This window comes from Simochromis diagramma, unplaced genomic scaffold (genome assembly GCF_900408965.1).
Source record: "Simochromis diagramma unplaced genomic scaffold, fSimDia1.1 OVJJ01000165.1, whole genome shotgun sequence".
In the NCBI taxonomy this organism is placed as follows: domain Eukaryota; kingdom Metazoa; phylum Chordata; class Actinopteri; order Cichliformes; family Cichlidae; genus Simochromis; species Simochromis diagramma.
In genome coordinates this window covers 787086-805791 of record NW_024387467.1, presented here as the reverse complement: position 1 = coordinate 805791, position 18706 = coordinate 787086, and the positions used below count along the sequence as shown (strand labels likewise).

General features: G+C 40.9%; 1 protein-coding gene across 7 annotated transcripts in view; it reads right to left on the bottom strand.

Annotated features, from left to right (window-relative positions):
• The window catches only part of dmd (dystrophin), a 284148-nt gene that overhangs the window by 35663 nt on the left and 229779 nt on the right, over positions 1-18706 (bottom strand). The window contains exon 1 of one of the 7 annotated variants that reach the window (XM_040014771.1): positions 5626-8299. The exons of the other annotated variants lie outside the window; for them this stretch is intronic. Within the exon in view, the coding sequence (XP_039870705.1) occupies positions 5626-5645 (20 nt within the window). The 5' untranslated portion in view covers positions 5646-8299. Of the gene's footprint in view, positions 1-5625; positions 8300-18706 lie in introns of those variants that run through there. 7 annotated transcript variants of the gene reach the window in all.

The window sequence follows — 18706 nt, the reverse complement described above, 5'->3', positions numbered from 1 at the left end:
AATAAGCATGACAGAGTCTGGAGTATGCTTTCATCCACAAATGTGCAGTATCCTTACACTGTGAATTATTACTATCATATATTATATTACGATATATATATATAAATTTAAGATCAAAGGCTGGTAACTTGCAGCAGCTTATACCTGCTGCTCACCAGCAAACAAGTAGTGGAAAGTAAAAATAAAAAGTTGTTTCCAATTAAACGAATAATTCCAGCTGCCCACAACCAAGTCTCACATGAAAATATATTACAGCAGTTTTATTATGGACAGTACTTTGCTGTTCACCAGACAACAGATACTCCATCCAACTAAACTACGTCTCCAATTCAGGTTATCACAGATGTTCTTGAACGTGAATCTGAGTAGACGCCGGGCACATAAACACTAAACTATCACGGACACATATAGACATCCACGCTCACCTATGCTAAATTTAGAACCACCAATCAACTGCTGATATCCTGCTAATATAACATTGAAGTTACTTCAATTCATGGTCTGAACAAGCAGCACTATAAGGTGGTTCAGTGGTCACTTTCCACCTCAGGTTGCGAACTCATTAGGCAGGAAAACGGTGTCAAAGGGGGGAACTCAGTGGTGCAATTGAAGGGTATACATGCACTGAAAGCAAAGTTGCCGTTATTAGCAAGAAGCTATCAAGCCCTTCCTGCTCCTGTGTCTTTGAACCTATCTGGTCTTTAAGTCTGACGTCATTATCCGTTTCCAGGTCCAAACTCAAGTTCATTTCCCAAAGCCAAACGAACACTGCGGCATCACTGAGAGTTAAAAACTGTCTAAATTCTTTCATCTGTAATAAAATGATCAGCGTTGCTGCTTTACCAGGTGTAACAATTAAGTTTAACATCCAGACATCCATGAAAACAGGATTTATTCAATTTAACGTTAGAAGTTAGCAGGAAGTTAGCTCGCTAGCTTCAATCTAAACATGATATAACATGTTCTGACTGAGTGATTTCTGAAAAAATTCAAACGTACAGCTCTGCTATCACTTCCAACATAAATGAGGACAGAAAACTAAACAGCAGTGACGTTTGTAGGGTTACTGAAGTTGGGCTAGCTGGTATATAATGATGTGCTACGTGGTGGCTAGCTACAGTTAGCATAATATAACCACATTAGGACAGTGAAGCTGGAGGATGAACGCTAACTTTTTTCCACTTGGTAAAAGTTAACGTGAGGGTTCCCGATGGTTAGGGACAAATGCGATCACATGGCAGGATGCTGTGAACGGACCAAACGTCAGTCAGGAGAACAACTGAGATAATCCATCCACAATAGAAGGTTAATATACTGCTGCATGGGCTGTAGTTACACTGCAAGGTTTTAAAAACTGAGCGTTAAAATGAACAGTGGTAATAAAAACCGAGAGAGGCCGACAGTGATCACTGACTGTTTTTAGGGGCTTGTTCAGACTAAATAGAACGAGACACAAAGCATTAAAACATGTTAAAAACCCAACAGGCTTAATAAACACAGAGTAGTTTGGACCTGGAAGAAGGCTTCATACGTCATCACTTAAAGAGCAGATTGTGTTTTTAAGCCCATCTGTGCAGAGCAGCTGTAGTTCACTATAGGAAAGCAGCGATGGGTGTTAGAGAAGAAGGTAACATTCTGCACCAGTTTCCTCCTGACACGTTTCAATACGTCTACAACATCCAAAATCTTACTACTGTGATGAATAGAATTAATGGAATTAAGAACAAAACAATCAACAGTGGCTTAAGGGAACCAAACTTATCCACTTTTGGCTCTTTGTGCTCTTTCAAAGCTACTCTGTCCCTCAAGAAAAATATATCATTGCCACAGGACAAAGTACTGATAATGTATCGTTAACTGTCAAAAACAAATGACTGTACACTGAGCAGCTAATGCTAATGATTTAAACTAACAATTCATTTATACAAACTTGGAGTTCAGTCGTATTTTTGTAAGACATGCTGCGATATTTAAGAACGTAATGAAAAGCTACTATCTATTTGTTCATTTAGGTAACATAAGTCTTGTATTTTTATGTACTTGGGCTTCTTATTTAACTATATACCTAAAGCGTAATTCCTAATTAAGGTATTTTATATAACTAAAAAACAGGAATCTGCGATCACAGTCTACATAAATGTTTACCTTTGAGCATGTGATACCTTAAGCTGTAGGAAGGGCTGGTCAAATCTGAAACTGATTTATTCTGAGGTTCATTTTGACGCTACTTGTATTAATGTGACTGCAAAATAAAGTATTTAAAAAAAAAAACACAAGGGTGTTGTCTAAAATTATTTTTTGGGGCAAATTACTTTTGCTTCTATGCTACAGCATCATTTTTGGTGGGAAATGCAGAGTTTGGTGTTTTATAACAATCTTACAATTCTAACAGAAAGCAGAGCTGTTGTAATAACATGGCTTAGTGGCAGAACTTTAGCTTGTGGTGAACAAAAGAGTTATGCAAGACCGTTTAGATGCATCTCTTACATGTTTTCTACGTTATATTATGAATAAAATATTGGTTTCTGAGATTTGCAAATCATTTTTATTTATGTTTTAGGGTTTTTTCTTTGCATTTATGCAGTGTACCAATCTTTTTGGTAATGGTATTGTACCTCTAATACTTAATTGAAGCATCTAAGAAGAGAGTAATTGAAGAACATGTAAAGACTGTGCTTCACCATTTTGCATGCACCCAATCTTCAGCATGTGCAAGCTGGCTGGCTTCAGTGTTGAACCAATCATCTAGACATCAGTCATTTTTTTTTCTAATGTGGTTGTTAAGAATATATTTCAATAAATGTCTGACACCAACTCTTTACGTCACTGTTGACAGATGAAGAGAATGGATGCATTTGATCCAACTGTTTCCCAAAACTGGGGATTTCCAGGAAATGTCAAGCATTACCTCACTCTGCATCACTTAATGTTGGAATGAAATCCAGTAATTCGTCCACAATGACACAAGATGTGAGGTCATACACCACGTACACATACATGTGCAAAGAAATAATGCTATGAATTGCAGTAAGCAGGCAGTTGAATAACTTATTGCAGCAATGACAAACATTTTCCATGATGTTTCTGCAAAGAGGCATGAGAGTCACTTCACACTCGTTTATGGCAACATCTTCCTCCGCCTATTGCTGAAAGTGAAAGCAAAAAAAGTTTTTTATATATGTATATTTGTTGCTACCTTTAAAATACGTCCAAATGTGTGAAATCCATATTTAAAACTACTGAAAATAAGGGAAAGCTGTTTGCAAAAGAGAACCACAAAGTGCCGGGATAACCTGAAGAGGTTATCCCGGCACTTACAGAAACTTTTGGTGTTTTTCAAAAATGCTAACTTGGTTTCATTAAAAAAATAATAATAATAATTTTTAAAAATCTCAAATCACATTTCAGGCAGCATGGTGGCATGGTGGATAGCACTGTTGCCTCACAGCAAGAAGGTCCGAAGTTCAAGTCCGCCATCGGGTTCTTCCTCCCACAGTCCAAAGACATGCAGTTAGTGGGGTTTGGTTAAATGGCCCAGCCGTGAGTGGTTGTCTGTCTCTCTAGATTGGCCACCTATCCAGGGTGTAACCTGCCTCTCGCCCTAAGACAGCTGGGATAAGGATCCAGAGGAGGACGGATGGATTCAAAATTTTGCAATCTATAAAAATGATACGGCTGGCGTTACATAAACTCCAAGTCGGATAAATGATGATGGCGAGCAGACAATAACAAACAAAGTTTCTTTTTTGCCCCTTCTGTCTTTTAAGACAACATCACAGTCCACACTGGTGCACATTTACACTGCCAGTGCCAGTGCACTAAAACTGGTGCTCTGAACGGCACTTACCTGATGCCACGAGGAATCCTGTGCTGTTTATTAACTCATAGTTTAAGTTTGACTTTGACGTGTTGACGTTTCAACTCATGACTAAACTGCTCAAGCATTCTCACAATACTGGACTTTTGAACCTTCCGCTACACATTGAAAAACAGTTATTCTATAGGCGGGTAAAAAACACCGGCTTGCTTTTGTCCTTTGCCTTTCTCTTTCCTCAGAAAGTAACATAAACATTAGTTCTATTACTGTTATGTTTCCCATCTGCATGCCCTTAATGGTTCCACTGGAGTGAGTGTGTGTGATAATTAGAGTGCTTAAGAACATAAAATAAAGCACTATAGTAATGTTAATGTGAAAGATTGAATGTAGTAAAAAAATGCTCAAAGTGAAAAGGCTTTGAGGAAAAGTCCCTTTAATTATTGGAGCTCGTATTAACCTATCACAGACAGACTGATCAGTGCATGTTGTCTGATACTTTACAATCTGATCATTTAGAAATGGAGTCATGCTTTACCTGTTGTTTGGTACATGCCATAATACAGTGACCTAAAGAATCTGTGCTTTGTTCATATCATGTTCATATGACTTTGTTTCCAACACTCTGTTGCAGCACAAGCTGAGACACAAGTGTCATTTTCTCCTAGAAAGAAGAGGTTATCCAGGCTTAATACAAAGTCCTCACACAGTCCGCCCCAAAGCCAATTCACCATGTGTGGCTTCTCATCCATAAACGGGACTAAGTCGATGAACACAAACACACAATAGGCACACACCTGCATTCACACTGTGGCCAAAAGTCTGCATCAGCATCCTCTGCTCTCATCTAAATGAAGTTGCATAGAGATCACTAAACTAATTGGAAGCTCTTGGTTGGCTGCATAGACAACAGTGCAGTGCATCGAAATCGCGGTAAAACTGCAGCAGTCACCGTGCGAAAGAAAAAAAATCCCGCACGGATCCAAACAGGAGCAGCCTCGCTGGCAAAGGCGGTGACTACGTCTGTGCGTGTGAAGGAATGCACAGCGATCCATTAGCCTGCTGCTTTTCAAGGCTCGCTCGCTTACACACACACAGAAATTAAAAAGAAAACACAGTCTTGTGAAGTTCAAACACATGCGGATAAATAAAAACAGCCCACGCCGATCCCAGCCTGGGGCTCTGAAGCTCCGTGTGTTCCCTTTTATTCCAATATGGCAGCAAGTGCCCAGAGGAAGAGCAGCCTGCAAAGGAAGGATTTAGATTTAGGAAATGCACGATTCAGCCAGCAAGAAGCGGCCGCCTGCACACCTGGGCTGGCTCCTCTGCAACCATCCCGAAAGACCAAAACCAGAGCCGAAGAACAACGGTCGGTTCGCTCTTTAAGACAACATAACAGAGCCGATTTCCCGTCTTTTGTTGAAAAATATCGATCGCTTTATATTGCGTATGCTCTGTCATCACAAGAGCATACACGGCGTTTTCTGCACGTCCAAATAATCCGATCATTATAGCGGGCAGTCGTTTGAGGTGCGTTTTATACGCCGGGAGAGAAGAGCACACAGTGAGGCAGCAGACCTATTTGTTCAAAACAAATCCTGCATGCAACCTCTCTGCCATTTAAAAATTGCGGAGTCTATGTTTGCGCATTTTCGGCAGCAAGGATGAAATAGTGTGCAGTGTGGGGGATGTCTCTCCCTCGGCCACACAGCCAGCGTTGAACAGGTTTACTGCATTACGACCAGCACGATTCCCATCATAATCAGACTACTTATCACCAGCAGAGACAGAGCCCAGCCTTCAGCACTCACTTCCGAAGCTGTTCTCGCATCGCCGGCCTTTCCGAGCCTCTTCCGAGCGTGACAGAACGATCCGATTCCCGGGCAGAATAGAGGGGATGTGCCGGCCCCTTCCGCGGTCCGACCAAGCGTCCTATGCAACCGGAGGGAGACGTCCGAGATTACAGTGCGGAGCCTGTGTTTTCTCTTTGTAAGTGCTAGTTGTAGGCTGCAGAGGCTGACTGACCCAGCGAGACACAAGGATCAATGTCCCAACATACAACATGCACGACTTCCGCCTACTATTTCAAAATAAACGCTTGAAGCCAGAAAGATCCCGACATGCCAAAACACGCGAGAAAATCATGGGTGATCCTCCTACTTAGTTGCAGAATTTAGTTACACATTCCATCCATCTAAAGCTGAGTCCTATAAAATCACACGAGTACTACTTCAGATTCTTTTTAAAATAGCCTTTATTCACATTTTCACTTGATTTGACCCGAATCTTTGTGGATTCCCTTACTAATTATATAACTATCTATCCAGGAAGTTAACTAGCTCCCTGTAGAAGGCTTCATGTCCCTGGTGTGTGCTCGTTTTGCTTGCTTACTATCATAAACAGCTTCAAAGACAGACAAAGCATCCAGGTCTGAAAACTAAAGCCAGTGGAGAACTTAAATGTGCCTTCTTTCTAAAGGCTAGCAGGGGGTGAGCCTTTTGCTGACAAAACAACATCCTGCTGTTTTTAAATCTATGGGACAATGGCCCTCAGCTCCTTTGCTCTGTGACCTTAGCCGCTTTACTGATGGTATTATCAGACTTTATATCTAGTTTACGTTGGATACAACATTAAGTTCATGAGCATTTGGTTTTTCTTTTGGATACAATTTGAAAATACCAAGAGGAAGATGGTGAAAAGGCTCAGTTTGAGGCTTTAAAGCAGGGCGTCTTTGCATGATTCATAAGCTAACAGAAAGTGGAACACCCTGGAAAAAATGAAATGATTTTACAGCATTTTCTGTCATATATCCTTAAAGTAAGCTGCCCAGAATATACAAACACAGGACATGCAAAAGTATCACCACAATAAGTGTAAGTAGAGGTTCTGACTGCAGAAACAAGTTATATGGGAGTTATGGTTCTGAGTTGGGATCTGTTAATACTATTGACAACACAGAGAGAGGGACCTTAGAAATTGTACCAAAGTTGAGGCTTACGAAGATGCACAAGCATGAAATACTCCCAAAAACTTAGAGTGGATGGCTTGATGGCAACAATGATCTGCACAGGTAGAATACTGAGCAGGCTAAAAGTTGGCTTAAATAAGAGAATGATACCAAAAAGAGGAAGAACCAACAGAAACCCAAGAAAACACATAAAGCACAGACTTCTTGTAGTGGACAGTTTTCAAGGTTTTTAACAGTCAGCTGGTATAATTTTATTCAAGTGCTATTTGATCAAAATCCTACCTTGTTTTGAGGATTTGGTCTGTATCAGTGTCATTCACTCACTGCCAAACAAGCTCTGCAGTACATCTCCAGAAACAGTTCATTACAAATAACCTGTTTCATTTTCTGTTAGAATCAGTGTTTGCTGGGACACCTGGTGCAGCTCAGTGGGTGAGCCATATGCCATATGGCCGGAGAGCAGCAGGTTCGAGGGCCGGCCGGAGAGCAGCAGGCCCTTTGCTGCATGTCCTAACCTCTCTCTCTCTCTCCCAGCTTTCCTGTCTATACCCTCTGTCTATTTAGGCTGAACAAATAGTATTAAAAACGTGTGTGCTTTGGGAGAACCGTGTTTGTAAAGTGCTGCTCAGAGTTAATGTATGTGCAGACATGTACACACCCTCCTCGCTCTGTATGTGCTACAAAAGTAAAATGAATGTTGAATTTAAAGTGAAGCTGTATGACAAGGTCTGTTACTACCCACGGTTCTGAGATTTGTCAGTTTGGAAAATATTTTTTTAGGTGATCTTGCCCAGACGTTGGTGAAGTAAAGAATATTCCCACTATAGATTCTGGCTATTTATGGAACATATGCATACAATCTAATCTAAACCCAAACAACAGAAGTAATAAAAAGTTAGTCATGTTCACAGTTGTGGCTGTGATGGTAGCGTGCATGGTGAAGTCTGCAACTGGACCCTTCTAGTGGATCATTTTTAGTTCTGTAATTGTGTCCATCTGCGTATGAATTTTGACACAGACTGTGTACAGACAGGTTTTCACCCACTGCAGATGCACCGGCATGGTTCTCAATGTGGATGACACTTATATTGGTTGAATGCTAATTTGTTGACAAGTGGGCCTAAATAGGTAAGGGAGAAACAGCAGTGTTCGCCCCGAACGGGAGAACCATGAAAAAATACCAAAGATACCAAAATATAGTATAACAAACACAGAAACACCTGCAGTGGGCACTTTTCTGTGACTGGCTGATGGACCAACAACAGTAAAAGTAAGACTAAGGTGTCATTCAGTGGGGATTTTCTGTGTGAACGTCTAACCAAATACCACAACTTGAAATAAAACAAAACCAAGATGCATCCTGGGGTTGGTTTTTTTAACAAAAACAGCTTTTCATCACATTTGAACTCATTCGAAGTCTTAGCCAGTGCAAGGTTGATGTAACAGACAACATGGGTGTGGAACTATCATCTTATTACATAAAAAGATGACATTTACTGGTGTAATCTTATATGAGAGTGAACAGCTTTCCCATATGGAAAAGATATATATAAATCTTATAAAGTTTGTATCTGTCTTGTGTGAAACTTGTATGAAAAGCATACAAGAGTGAAAACAGATATAAGATCCCTTGGAAAATTATATAATGAAACTTGTATGTTTGGGATACTTACTAAAACAACGTATGAAAGTAATGAGAAAGTGGCCACTTTCATGAGTAAATCATATAAGTTTTTACTGTTTCTTTTCCATATGGGTTCCCCCAAAGCCCTCAGCAAGTTTACACACCCTGGCTATTCATTGCTAAATAATGGGAATATACACAGAAGTTACACAATTATGACAAATATAACAGGATTGAACTGGAAATCCTGACACCTTTATTTTGAAATTAAACTAATTTCCATCTAGTCCTGTGTGCTTCCAGAAAACTTAGCCTGGGCTGCTTGAATAGGTGGAGCTCAGGCTCCCCGCCTCTTCCACCCTTCCCCCATCCCACTGTTTCTCAAAGCAAAGGAGCCTAGACTCCATTAGAAGTTTTTCACCTCAATGATGAGAGCCAGAAATGGAGGAGGAGGGGTGCAGGATTGTAGTGGTGGTGTGTATGTGTGTATATCTGCAAATGCGTGTCAGGGTCGTTTTTTGGGATTAGTGTTCAAGGACTGAGCCCCCAGGATGGTCCTTTTTACCCCTGTCTGAGTGGCCAGCACAAACACCAACCTCAATCCTATCCATCACCTAAGAGATGAAGGCCAGCGACAATGAGCCGTCAATTGCTGATTTACTAATTCTCTTTGGCTGAAGATTCCTGTTTGTTCTTAATTAATCTTATGCTTAAGTTCAGTAAGGAAGATCTGTCAACCACCTGTCTATTCTTTACATCACTTGTTTGTTCTTTTATCTGTCAAACGTAGGCTGCGTCCACACGTACCCGGGTATTTTTGAAAACGCAGATTTTTCTATGCGTTTGCGCCTTTCGTCCACACGTAAACGGCGTTTTCGGTCACTGAAAACGGAGATTTTTAAAAACGCCGGCCAGGGTGGATATTTTTGAAAACTCCATTTTTGCGTTTACGTGTGGACGAGGAAAACGGAGAAAACGCAGCGTCAAAGGTGTGCGCCTCTTTTGATGTCACACTGTGCGCCACGTTTCGGTGAAATGAATTTCTACAATGGGGGACTTAGACAAAATACTGTTACTGTTACTTGTACTCTCTGCGGTGTTTAAATGCTCACACATACACACACAGTTACTGTCCCTCCACACATACCACTCGGTTCTGCTTCTATGCGCCATCTTTGTTTACTATCGCTCACCGAGGCTTCTAGACTTCTGATTGGCCAGCATTTCTACATGCTTAGGAATATATCGCCACCTGTTGCTTTGACATGTTCCCAGCAGTGTTTTCCTTCATTTTTGTGTTTACGTGTGGATGGGATTACTTTTTAAAACAAAAACGGAAAATCTCCGTTTTCAAAAATACCCGTGTACGTGTGGACGTAGCCTTAATATTGACATCAATACTCTGGTCCAAACACTTTCTTATCCATGTTCTGCAAACCAGTCAGCCTCTGTTCTGCGTGCTTTAAATCTCAGTGCTCTCCTGTCATCCTACCTGTTAGACAGTCATTCATACAACCCTCACTCAGAGCCCTCCATCTTCATTTTCACCACAACTAGAATCTCGACTCTGTTCTGTTGGTTGTTCAACAGAGGAATTCACTCTCAGAGTGCAGGCATACTTCCCAAAGTTTCCAAAAATACAGTGGAAGCTAAGCCTTCAGCTTCTTGCCTCCTTCTGTGAAAGGCAGTTATTTCTATCTACTGTCAAGTGCTTACTCCTAGAGCATCACTGAATTAAGCTACGTCCACACTAATGCGTTTTGCATCGTCTTCTCTCCGTTTTGGCCTCCCGTCCACACTGAGACGCTGCATTTTAAATGCAGCGGTTTGAAAACGCTCTCGAAAACACACACATTTCAAAACGGAGCTGTCCCGTCGCAGTGTGGACACTCGAAAACGCAGACTTTCTAAAACAATGACGCATTTTAGTCATGTGATGCAGTCATGTGACCATTTAAACAAAGGTAGCGGAGGGCATTATACAGCGGTTGTTTTGATTGCTCTCAATTTTGACAGCCCTAAAAAGATTAACATCAGCCTGTACATGCTGCAGAGAGCTGTTCTTCACATTCTTTAACTCTCACTCGCTTTTGCAACTTTGTACTTCTGTGTTACTCGCAGCAACAGCTCCACCTCATTGCTAGTCCATTTAAAAAACTCGGTGCTTGTCCTCGACATTTTGCCGCGACGTTTCAACGAGCCGGAAAGTAAATAAGCGGCAGACAGAAATGAGACATTGTGAGATGACAGTTGTTATGACGTAGAGCTAAATATATAAACAGAAAATGAACTGAATCTTCAACAGCGATAATGCTGTTATTATGAATGTTAGGTCAGTTTGACAGAGATCATGATGGTGTTCACCTCAGGGTATTTGTGCTTATTCTCCATCAAGACTTTGAACTAGAACTTTGTGTTGGCAATCTAACCTTGGGAGTTGAATTTCTGATATACAGTGTCTTGAATTTGGAGAAATAAGAAAAAACATTGAAGAAAAACACGATGATACAATTGGTAGAAGTCATTACCTGATGCGTTCTTAATGCTACACCTGTAGTGTAGTTTTTCCCATTGCTTTGGAGGAATCCTGACCCACTCTTCAGAATTGTTTTTATTCAGAAAACATGGAGGGTTTTCAAGCATGAACAAACTGTTTAAGGTTATGTTTAAGGAATCTCAATCAGATGTAAGCCCATGTTTTGACTGGGTCACTTCAAAAGCTTAATTTTTTTGTTTCCATTCACCGGTGGTGTGTTTCAAATCCTTATGTTGCTGCATAATCCAAGCTTCAGGACACAAACTAATGGCATTGCATTCTTCTTTAGGATTTTCTGGTAGAGAGCAGATACAGTGGAACCCCGACTTACGAAATTAATTCGTTCCCGAGGGTCTTTCTTAAGTCGAAAATTTTCGTAAGTCGAAGCACCCATCGCGCGTTTTGAGTGACTGATAGGCTATAGGCTAATTGCTAACTGCAACAACAATACGTGGTTCAAGTGGAACAGCGAAGCGCAAGTACGAAAGCCAAGGGGTTGTCACATGAGTCGGAAGGCATTGTGGGCATTGTAGGCTCAGCCAATCAGAGCCAGCGGATTTCGTTACTCGGACATTTTGCCGTAACACGGGCAGAAATATTGCCGTTCAGCGCCTTCGTAACTTGAATTTTTCGTGAAACGGGGTATTCGTAAGTCGGGGTTCCACTGTATAATAGTTCCAATAATTATGGCCACCATGTTTGACTGTTGTTATGGTCTTTTCATATACTGCTGTGTTAGTTTGTCTGTCAGGTGTAAGGACACAAATCTTCCAGTTCAACTTTTTTCTCATCAGTCCACAGAATATTTTCCCAAAGGTCTTCGGCATCATCAAGATGTTTTTTTGCCAAATGTCAATAAGCCTTTGTGTTCTTTTCAGTCAACAGGGGTTTACAATTGTCACTCTCCTAGAATGTCAGCTGACACATCAATTTTCTTATATTAAGTAAAATCATAGACTTCCAGCTTAATGAACTTAGTGCCAGGTTTCATAATTCCTCATATGGCCTGATAAAATCAGAAACCACTCTACTGGCGCTTACTATTAATAGAAATTTGACTGACATGGCGACTCGTCGATTTAACCTGAGAGAGTCTGAACGTTTGAGTGTCGAGTCTCGAGAATAAAAAGTGCCAGCAGGAGCTCCGTGCCAGCTCCACCTCATGGATTCGCTTTGATGTTGTCACTTGAGAGAGATCTTACATCAGTTCTTGACTCTGAAGAAATTATTGACATGACTAAAAGCAGACCACACTGACGGAGGAGAAATGCAAATAAGGGCCTTTTGCCAAAAGTAATGATAGTAAGATTTAAGGACTGTTTTGTTTTATTAGTTGCTTTTCCCTTTGTGCATTGTGTTCGTGTTGTCTTTGTTGTTCTTTGTCTTTGTTAAGGTCAAGGGTCTGTTACCCGTGATTTTAAATGTTGTTGTTGTTTTTAACTTTCTAGTTTTCTTTATGTAAATTTATGATTCTTGATTTTCTTTGTGTTTATATCCATGTGTTTGTCCCTTCCTGTTGTGTTCTGATAGTTTTCTATATTACATTTTTTCCTAGTCTTCAGCCCTTTTATGTCAAGTCTCTGTCACTGATGTTCTCCTTCTTTATTTCCTGTTTAACTTTTGTGTGTTTAGTTTCACTGAACCCTCCTGTCTATGAGTTTCAGCTGTGTTTCCCAGGTGTTTCATCTCTGCCCCAGACACCCTTCTTTGTAATTCCAGTCTTCTTCTTGTTCTTTGTTTGGTCATCTGTTGTTTATCCTTGTTTCCCTTCAGGGCAGGGATAGCTCAGTAGGTAGAGTGGTGGCCCCATGATCGGAAGGTCGGGGGTTCGATTCCCCTGAACAGCTACCCTGAGGTACCCCTGAGCAAGGTACCGTCCCCACACACTGCTCCCCGGGCGCCCAATGGCTGCCCACTGCTTCACTGAGTGAATGGGTTAAATGCAGAGAGGGATTTTCCCCACGGGGACCAATAAAGTACACTTTCTTTCTTCTTGCTACTTTATTTGTACCTGTTCGCGTCCATCATTAGCCTGTATCCCCAGCGTAAACTGTTTGTAGTTCCTGGCTTCTGGTGTTTCCCTTTTTACTTTGTTTCCCTTTTGGATTTAACTACGGGATTATTAATAAATGACTCCCTTTAAGTTCACCTGTGCCTGCCTCCATGCATCTGCTTTTGGTCCTTGACTTTACTTTTTCTTTTACTTTCAAGCACTCTATACTGTTGTTAGTGTATGTGTAGTCCATTTGAGTCTGCCCTGTATTTCTTAACCATTAACTTCGTTTTTCTGCCTCACTTCTGCTTTTATGAAGACCACCATGTGGTGTTGCTGTAATCACGAGTAATATAAATGCTCAACATGAGAAAAGTCAATGTCAGGGATTTGATTATACTGAACTTACATGGCTTTCTTGTGTTGTTCATGCGATGTTTGCACAAGAGATCTCATTGGAAAAAAATATCCTTTTATTAAATATTACCCTAATTATTAAATATTATCCTAATTATTAAATATTATCCTAATTATTAAATATTATCCATAGAAAGGCGAAAAATCTAGAAAATAATAGATAAGACGGATAACTTAATGATGACAGTTATCATTTAAATATAACCATATTTAATAAGGATCTCAGTGGAGAGTGTGGTGGCGTGGTGATTAGCACTGTGGATTAAAATATCTAGCCAGTGCCTTTCTCTGTGGGGCTTGTGTGTTTGTGTGGGTTCTCACTGGGTACTCTGGCTTCCTCCCAAAACCCAAAGGCATCCAGTCAGTGGGCTAGGCTACTATAAACTGCCCATAGGTCATAATGGTTGTCTGTCTCTCTGTGTTAGCCCTGCGTCAGGTGTTCCTCGCCTCTTGCCCCTTTCCTCAGGGTTATTCTGACTCTGATGGTAGTTGGAAAAGGCTCCAGCCCCCCTGCTGGTGAAGGGACTTGATGGATCTCAGTGGTTAAGTGAATGGATAGACTATATTGGTCTTGACAATAGACAGCAAAAATAACAATGATGTATCCAGTATTACTTTGTTCATTTTTATGAACAGGTGTACCTGCTTGCAAATTAAAGCAGTAATACTGAAAACATTAACGTCTGTAATTAACAACCCAAATCAGAATCATGACACTGTGCCTGCTTTGCTCTGGATTCTTAAACCACTAACTCAGTTTTTCGTTTACTTCCCGTTCAGTAAAGATGACCAGGTGATGTTACCGTAATCAGGAATAATATACATGCTTCATATAGGCAAAGTAAATAAATGATGCCATGTTAAAAAGCACGAAGGTCCTGAGTTCAATTCCATCAACTGGCTGGGTCCTTTCTGTTTGAATTTGCACGTTCTTCTCGTGTTTGTGTGGGTACTCAAGGAAGAAGGTATGCAGGAGGAAGCCAGAGTACCCGTCTTCCACCAGTCCAAAGTCATGCAGTTAGTGGGGTTAGGTTAACTGGTTATTCTACTTGGTTATTCACAGAGGAGGCCTACAGCAGAGGGGTCCGGGCCCTCTACAAGCAGGCTAGAAACAAGCTAACCAAGGAGATCAGGGTAACTAAAGCCGCTTTTCCGTTAGTCCCTACGCGACTCAACTTGTTTAACATCACAACGCCTGATGTGCGTGGGGTTGTCACAGCAATGTGGCTGAGCGTCCCATGAAGGAATTACTGTGCAACATGAATGCCACAACAAAGGTGGACGTCGAGAGAACAACATACCTGCTGATGGGTCTGTGTCTTTTTGTCAGACTCAGGACAATGATGTTCTTTTTTTGCAGCTGTTTCTCTCGTTGCTGGGTTTTAAAAATGACGGGTTTGATTTTCGTGAAGGAGACGCTCTCATGGCTCAGCGAGTGATGCCACTGATTAGCCAATCGGTGGCATGCAGTCTGTTGACATCACATTTTCAGATCACTGGGAACCTGAGCTGAGTGGGTACTAACAGGTACTGTCACATAATGGAAAATTGGTTAATAATGGATATTGGTTTACACCCATGGATATTGGACATAATGGACATTGGTTTACACCCAATGTCATTTACCCATTATATTGTATATTGTATAGCTTTCTTGTTATATGTAAAATTGTATTGTATTTATTTATTTAAATTTTTACTTTTTAATTATTTTACCTGCATTTTTTAATCACTCTTATATTTAAATGTTCATTTGCTTTTTTATCTAGGGATTGAGAGTAACGTAGTTTCTATTCTCTGTATGTCCTGTACATGTGGCAGAATTGACAATAAAGTTGACTTTGACTTGACTTTGAAAACCCTGAAAAGCATGGCAAGCGACCGGATTAGGCACTAAAGCTAAAAGCTAAAAAGCAGCTTCTCAGCCGATGACCCTGCATCAGTTTGCACCAGTTACAGGAGTCCATTGCTCCACCCTGAAGTGAATCCCCAGCTGGCTGATGGCCTTAAAACCTTCTACTGCAGATTTGAAAGACAACCACTCACACCTCCCACCTGCTCACCCTCACCTCACACCCACACACAAAGATGCTCACTCTCACCTCACACCTATACAAAAAGACTACTTGCACCCCCACCCCCGTCCCCTCTGACCCCTACCTGTGCTAAAGATCTGTGAGGATGTTTAGTCTGCTTATCCAGAGACAGAACACCGGGAAGGCTCCGGGACTTAACAGTGTGTCCCCTCATTCCTGAAAGTCTGCACAGACCCACTGGCCTCCATCTTCAACCAGATCTTTTATGTCGCATTGTTTCACAAGTGGCAACAGTAAACAGGATCACATTTGACTGTATTACAGTCAAATGAAATTTGAACTCCCATTTTTACTGCCTTAGTTGACGAGAGATAAGCATCTGATGTTTTGTCTCCAGATGCACAACATTCTAGTGATGATGACTTTGAAAAACCGTCTTTTAATAGTTCGTCTGTCCCCAAACTTATTCCCTCAGCCAACGCTAAGTGACTAAATATGAGATTTGGATCTGCCAAAGGCACAATGAGAAAGATCTCCTGAATCCCGGAACAGACTTTTCATTTTATTACTGGTGGTGGTCAGAGGGCCCGGTGGCGCCTGTGTCCGGCAGCCTCGCCTCTGTCAGTGCGCCCCAGGGCAGCTGTGGCTACAATGTAGCTTGCCAACGCCAGTGTGTGAATGTGTGTGTGAATGGGTGAATGACTGAATGTAGTGTAAAGCACTTTGGGGTCCTATGGACTAGAAAAGCGCTATACAAATGCAGGCCATTTACTTTCTTTGAATGACTGATGATTGAGGATGGGAAACAACAACAGGTTTTTGTAAAGAACTGGTTCCCAGTAGTTCAGTTCCTTGTAATTGTTAGTCTGCTTGCCTGTCGATCCTGCCTATCAGTTCTACTTAAAGTCGCGCTACAATCTGCTGATTTCAGTTAGTGGTGAATAATGGTGCAGTTTGCAGCATGTCTATGAATATTACTTTTATTTTATTAAACAAAAGGACGAGAGTAACATGTGTAAAGTGCATCCAGGACTGAAACAACTTAATTAATGCTGCTAACACAACTTCAGCTATTTGCAAGCATCTGCTCGGATAGCATGCTAGCACTAAGCTAGCCAAGAACCCAGAGTGTTGATGAAGCTGAGTGACTGCCAACCTCAGGCCAGCAGCCAGACCCCGAACTTCAACACTTCAACAAACTGATGAGCAGTCAGGCTGCAGCTTGTACCTGATCCTGCAGTAGAATCACTGTGGCTATCACTAAAGTCTCTTTGTGCTGGATTTCATCTTTGCTTTGTGCTGTCGGCTTTGTGTTCATACCTAAAAACTAAGAGAAAGATAATATGTGTGCACTCATTAGGATATGGACTTATGCTTGTGTATGGACAGTAGCCTAGAGGTTTATACTGTGGCTGGTAATTATGAGACAATGTATTTCAGGTCATTTTATGGAGAAACTTCAAAGTAATGCAAGTAGTGTAATGAATTACTTTCTCCTGGGAGTAATACATTACTTCTAAGAAAACTGATCTGTGAATATGTGTAATATATTTACATAATAATAATTACCCCAACACTGATCACAACAAAGAGGAAATGCCTCCGACAAACAAACATTTTACCACACAGCATGAAATTAATTTGCACAAATATAATGCTACGGTGGTGACTCCCAATGTGGAGTCAGTGAGTTGATGTGTATATGATTTTATGCAAGTGTTTCTGCTTTTTCTCGTCTAAAGAGTCAGAACGTTGTTTCAAATTTGGACGTACAGTTGAGTGGATGGAAAAGTGCAGACAAATGAAGAATCGCATTAAAAGCAGCAAACGACTGAACGTATCCTGAGTGGATGAATCTTTGACCAGCAATACCAGGCAAGCCTCAGTTATGGACCAAACCATGTGCCACGATGTAACCATCCACCTTGAACTATTAAAAATTGGGAAACAATACTTTGAGTGTATCTCGCGTCCTTGGCTTGCCTCTGCTGAAAAAGAAATATTACAGTGTAAGAAACTGACATGCAACAGTGTTTGTGATTATTGGTTGTGTGTTTGACTGTGGGAGTAGGTTGTGTGGGAGTAGGTTGTGTGGGTAAGCTGCGAACAAACTGCCTCCTTTTGGGATTAATAAAGTTGATCTGAATCTGAAAAGGACCAACTTTGGGTCATTCCATCTAAAATCAGACAATTTAAAAAATATTCCTGTACGTCTTTCTCCAACTTGCTTTACTTTTATGGTCCAAAGGTCCAAGTTATTTTAGCATACAGTAATAACATTTAAATTAGAAAAGACAATTCTTAGCAATTTCTGAATGACATATAATACTGCAAAATAATGCATGCAGAATACTTTTTAACCCTTACATGCACAAGTGACTGGGTACACTCTTCCAGAACAGAACAATCTCTACATCTAATGACATCCATACACTGGATTTACCACACCAACTTCATGATCTGACTTCATGATCTTTGTTTCTCTTTGGTTGGGCCTGTCTGCTTTTCCTGTGGCTTTTTGTTGGGAGCAACTTTCCAGTTGAGTTCTCATGTGTGGTGTGAGTTGTGCATTAGTGATTCTGCTCTTGAATTCAGGGTGCTAAGCTATGAAAAGGTGAAGGGTAGCAATGTTAAGTATGTCATACCACAGCACCATTGACCACCTCTTTGTTTTTAAACTTACATATGTAGGTGCTAACCATGTGGTCCATGTGTCTACACCTCCTTTGGTCTTGTTGTAGAATGTGATCGATTCTGTTTTTATTTCTACCATACCACAACAGCTTCTCCATGAAACACTGTGCAAGAGGCATTTAACTAGCCAACAGATATCTCCAAAAGTTCTGTTCATCTGGACGGAGCGTCTTCACTTGCCTGGATGATTGGGCATGCATTAAGACGTGGCCAATAGACAGACATTTTTCATGTATTTTTCACAAATTACAGATTTTGATTCATTTTGATGGTAAGAAAGACCAGTGAATCTTCTGTCTTTAACAGTCTTTGAGGTACTGATGCTCAAATATTGCCTCAGATTACAATGTGAAAAATAAAATAAAATAAAAAAGGCCTGAAAGTGGTTTGACAGACCATTATATACCATACATATCTTGGAAGGCCTATTTGATTTGAGAAAGAATAGCCCCACTGCTAGTTTAAGACTGCCTACTGTCACAAATCTTGTTCGCTAATGAAGTTTGTAGTTTTGAAGTTTGAAGTTTCCAAAGCACATATATTCTGTGTTGCGCCCCAGCCCAGGGGAAACCAGAGTGCGACAGAATGAAAGTTAAAAATTGTGTGTAGCCGATGAAGAGGACA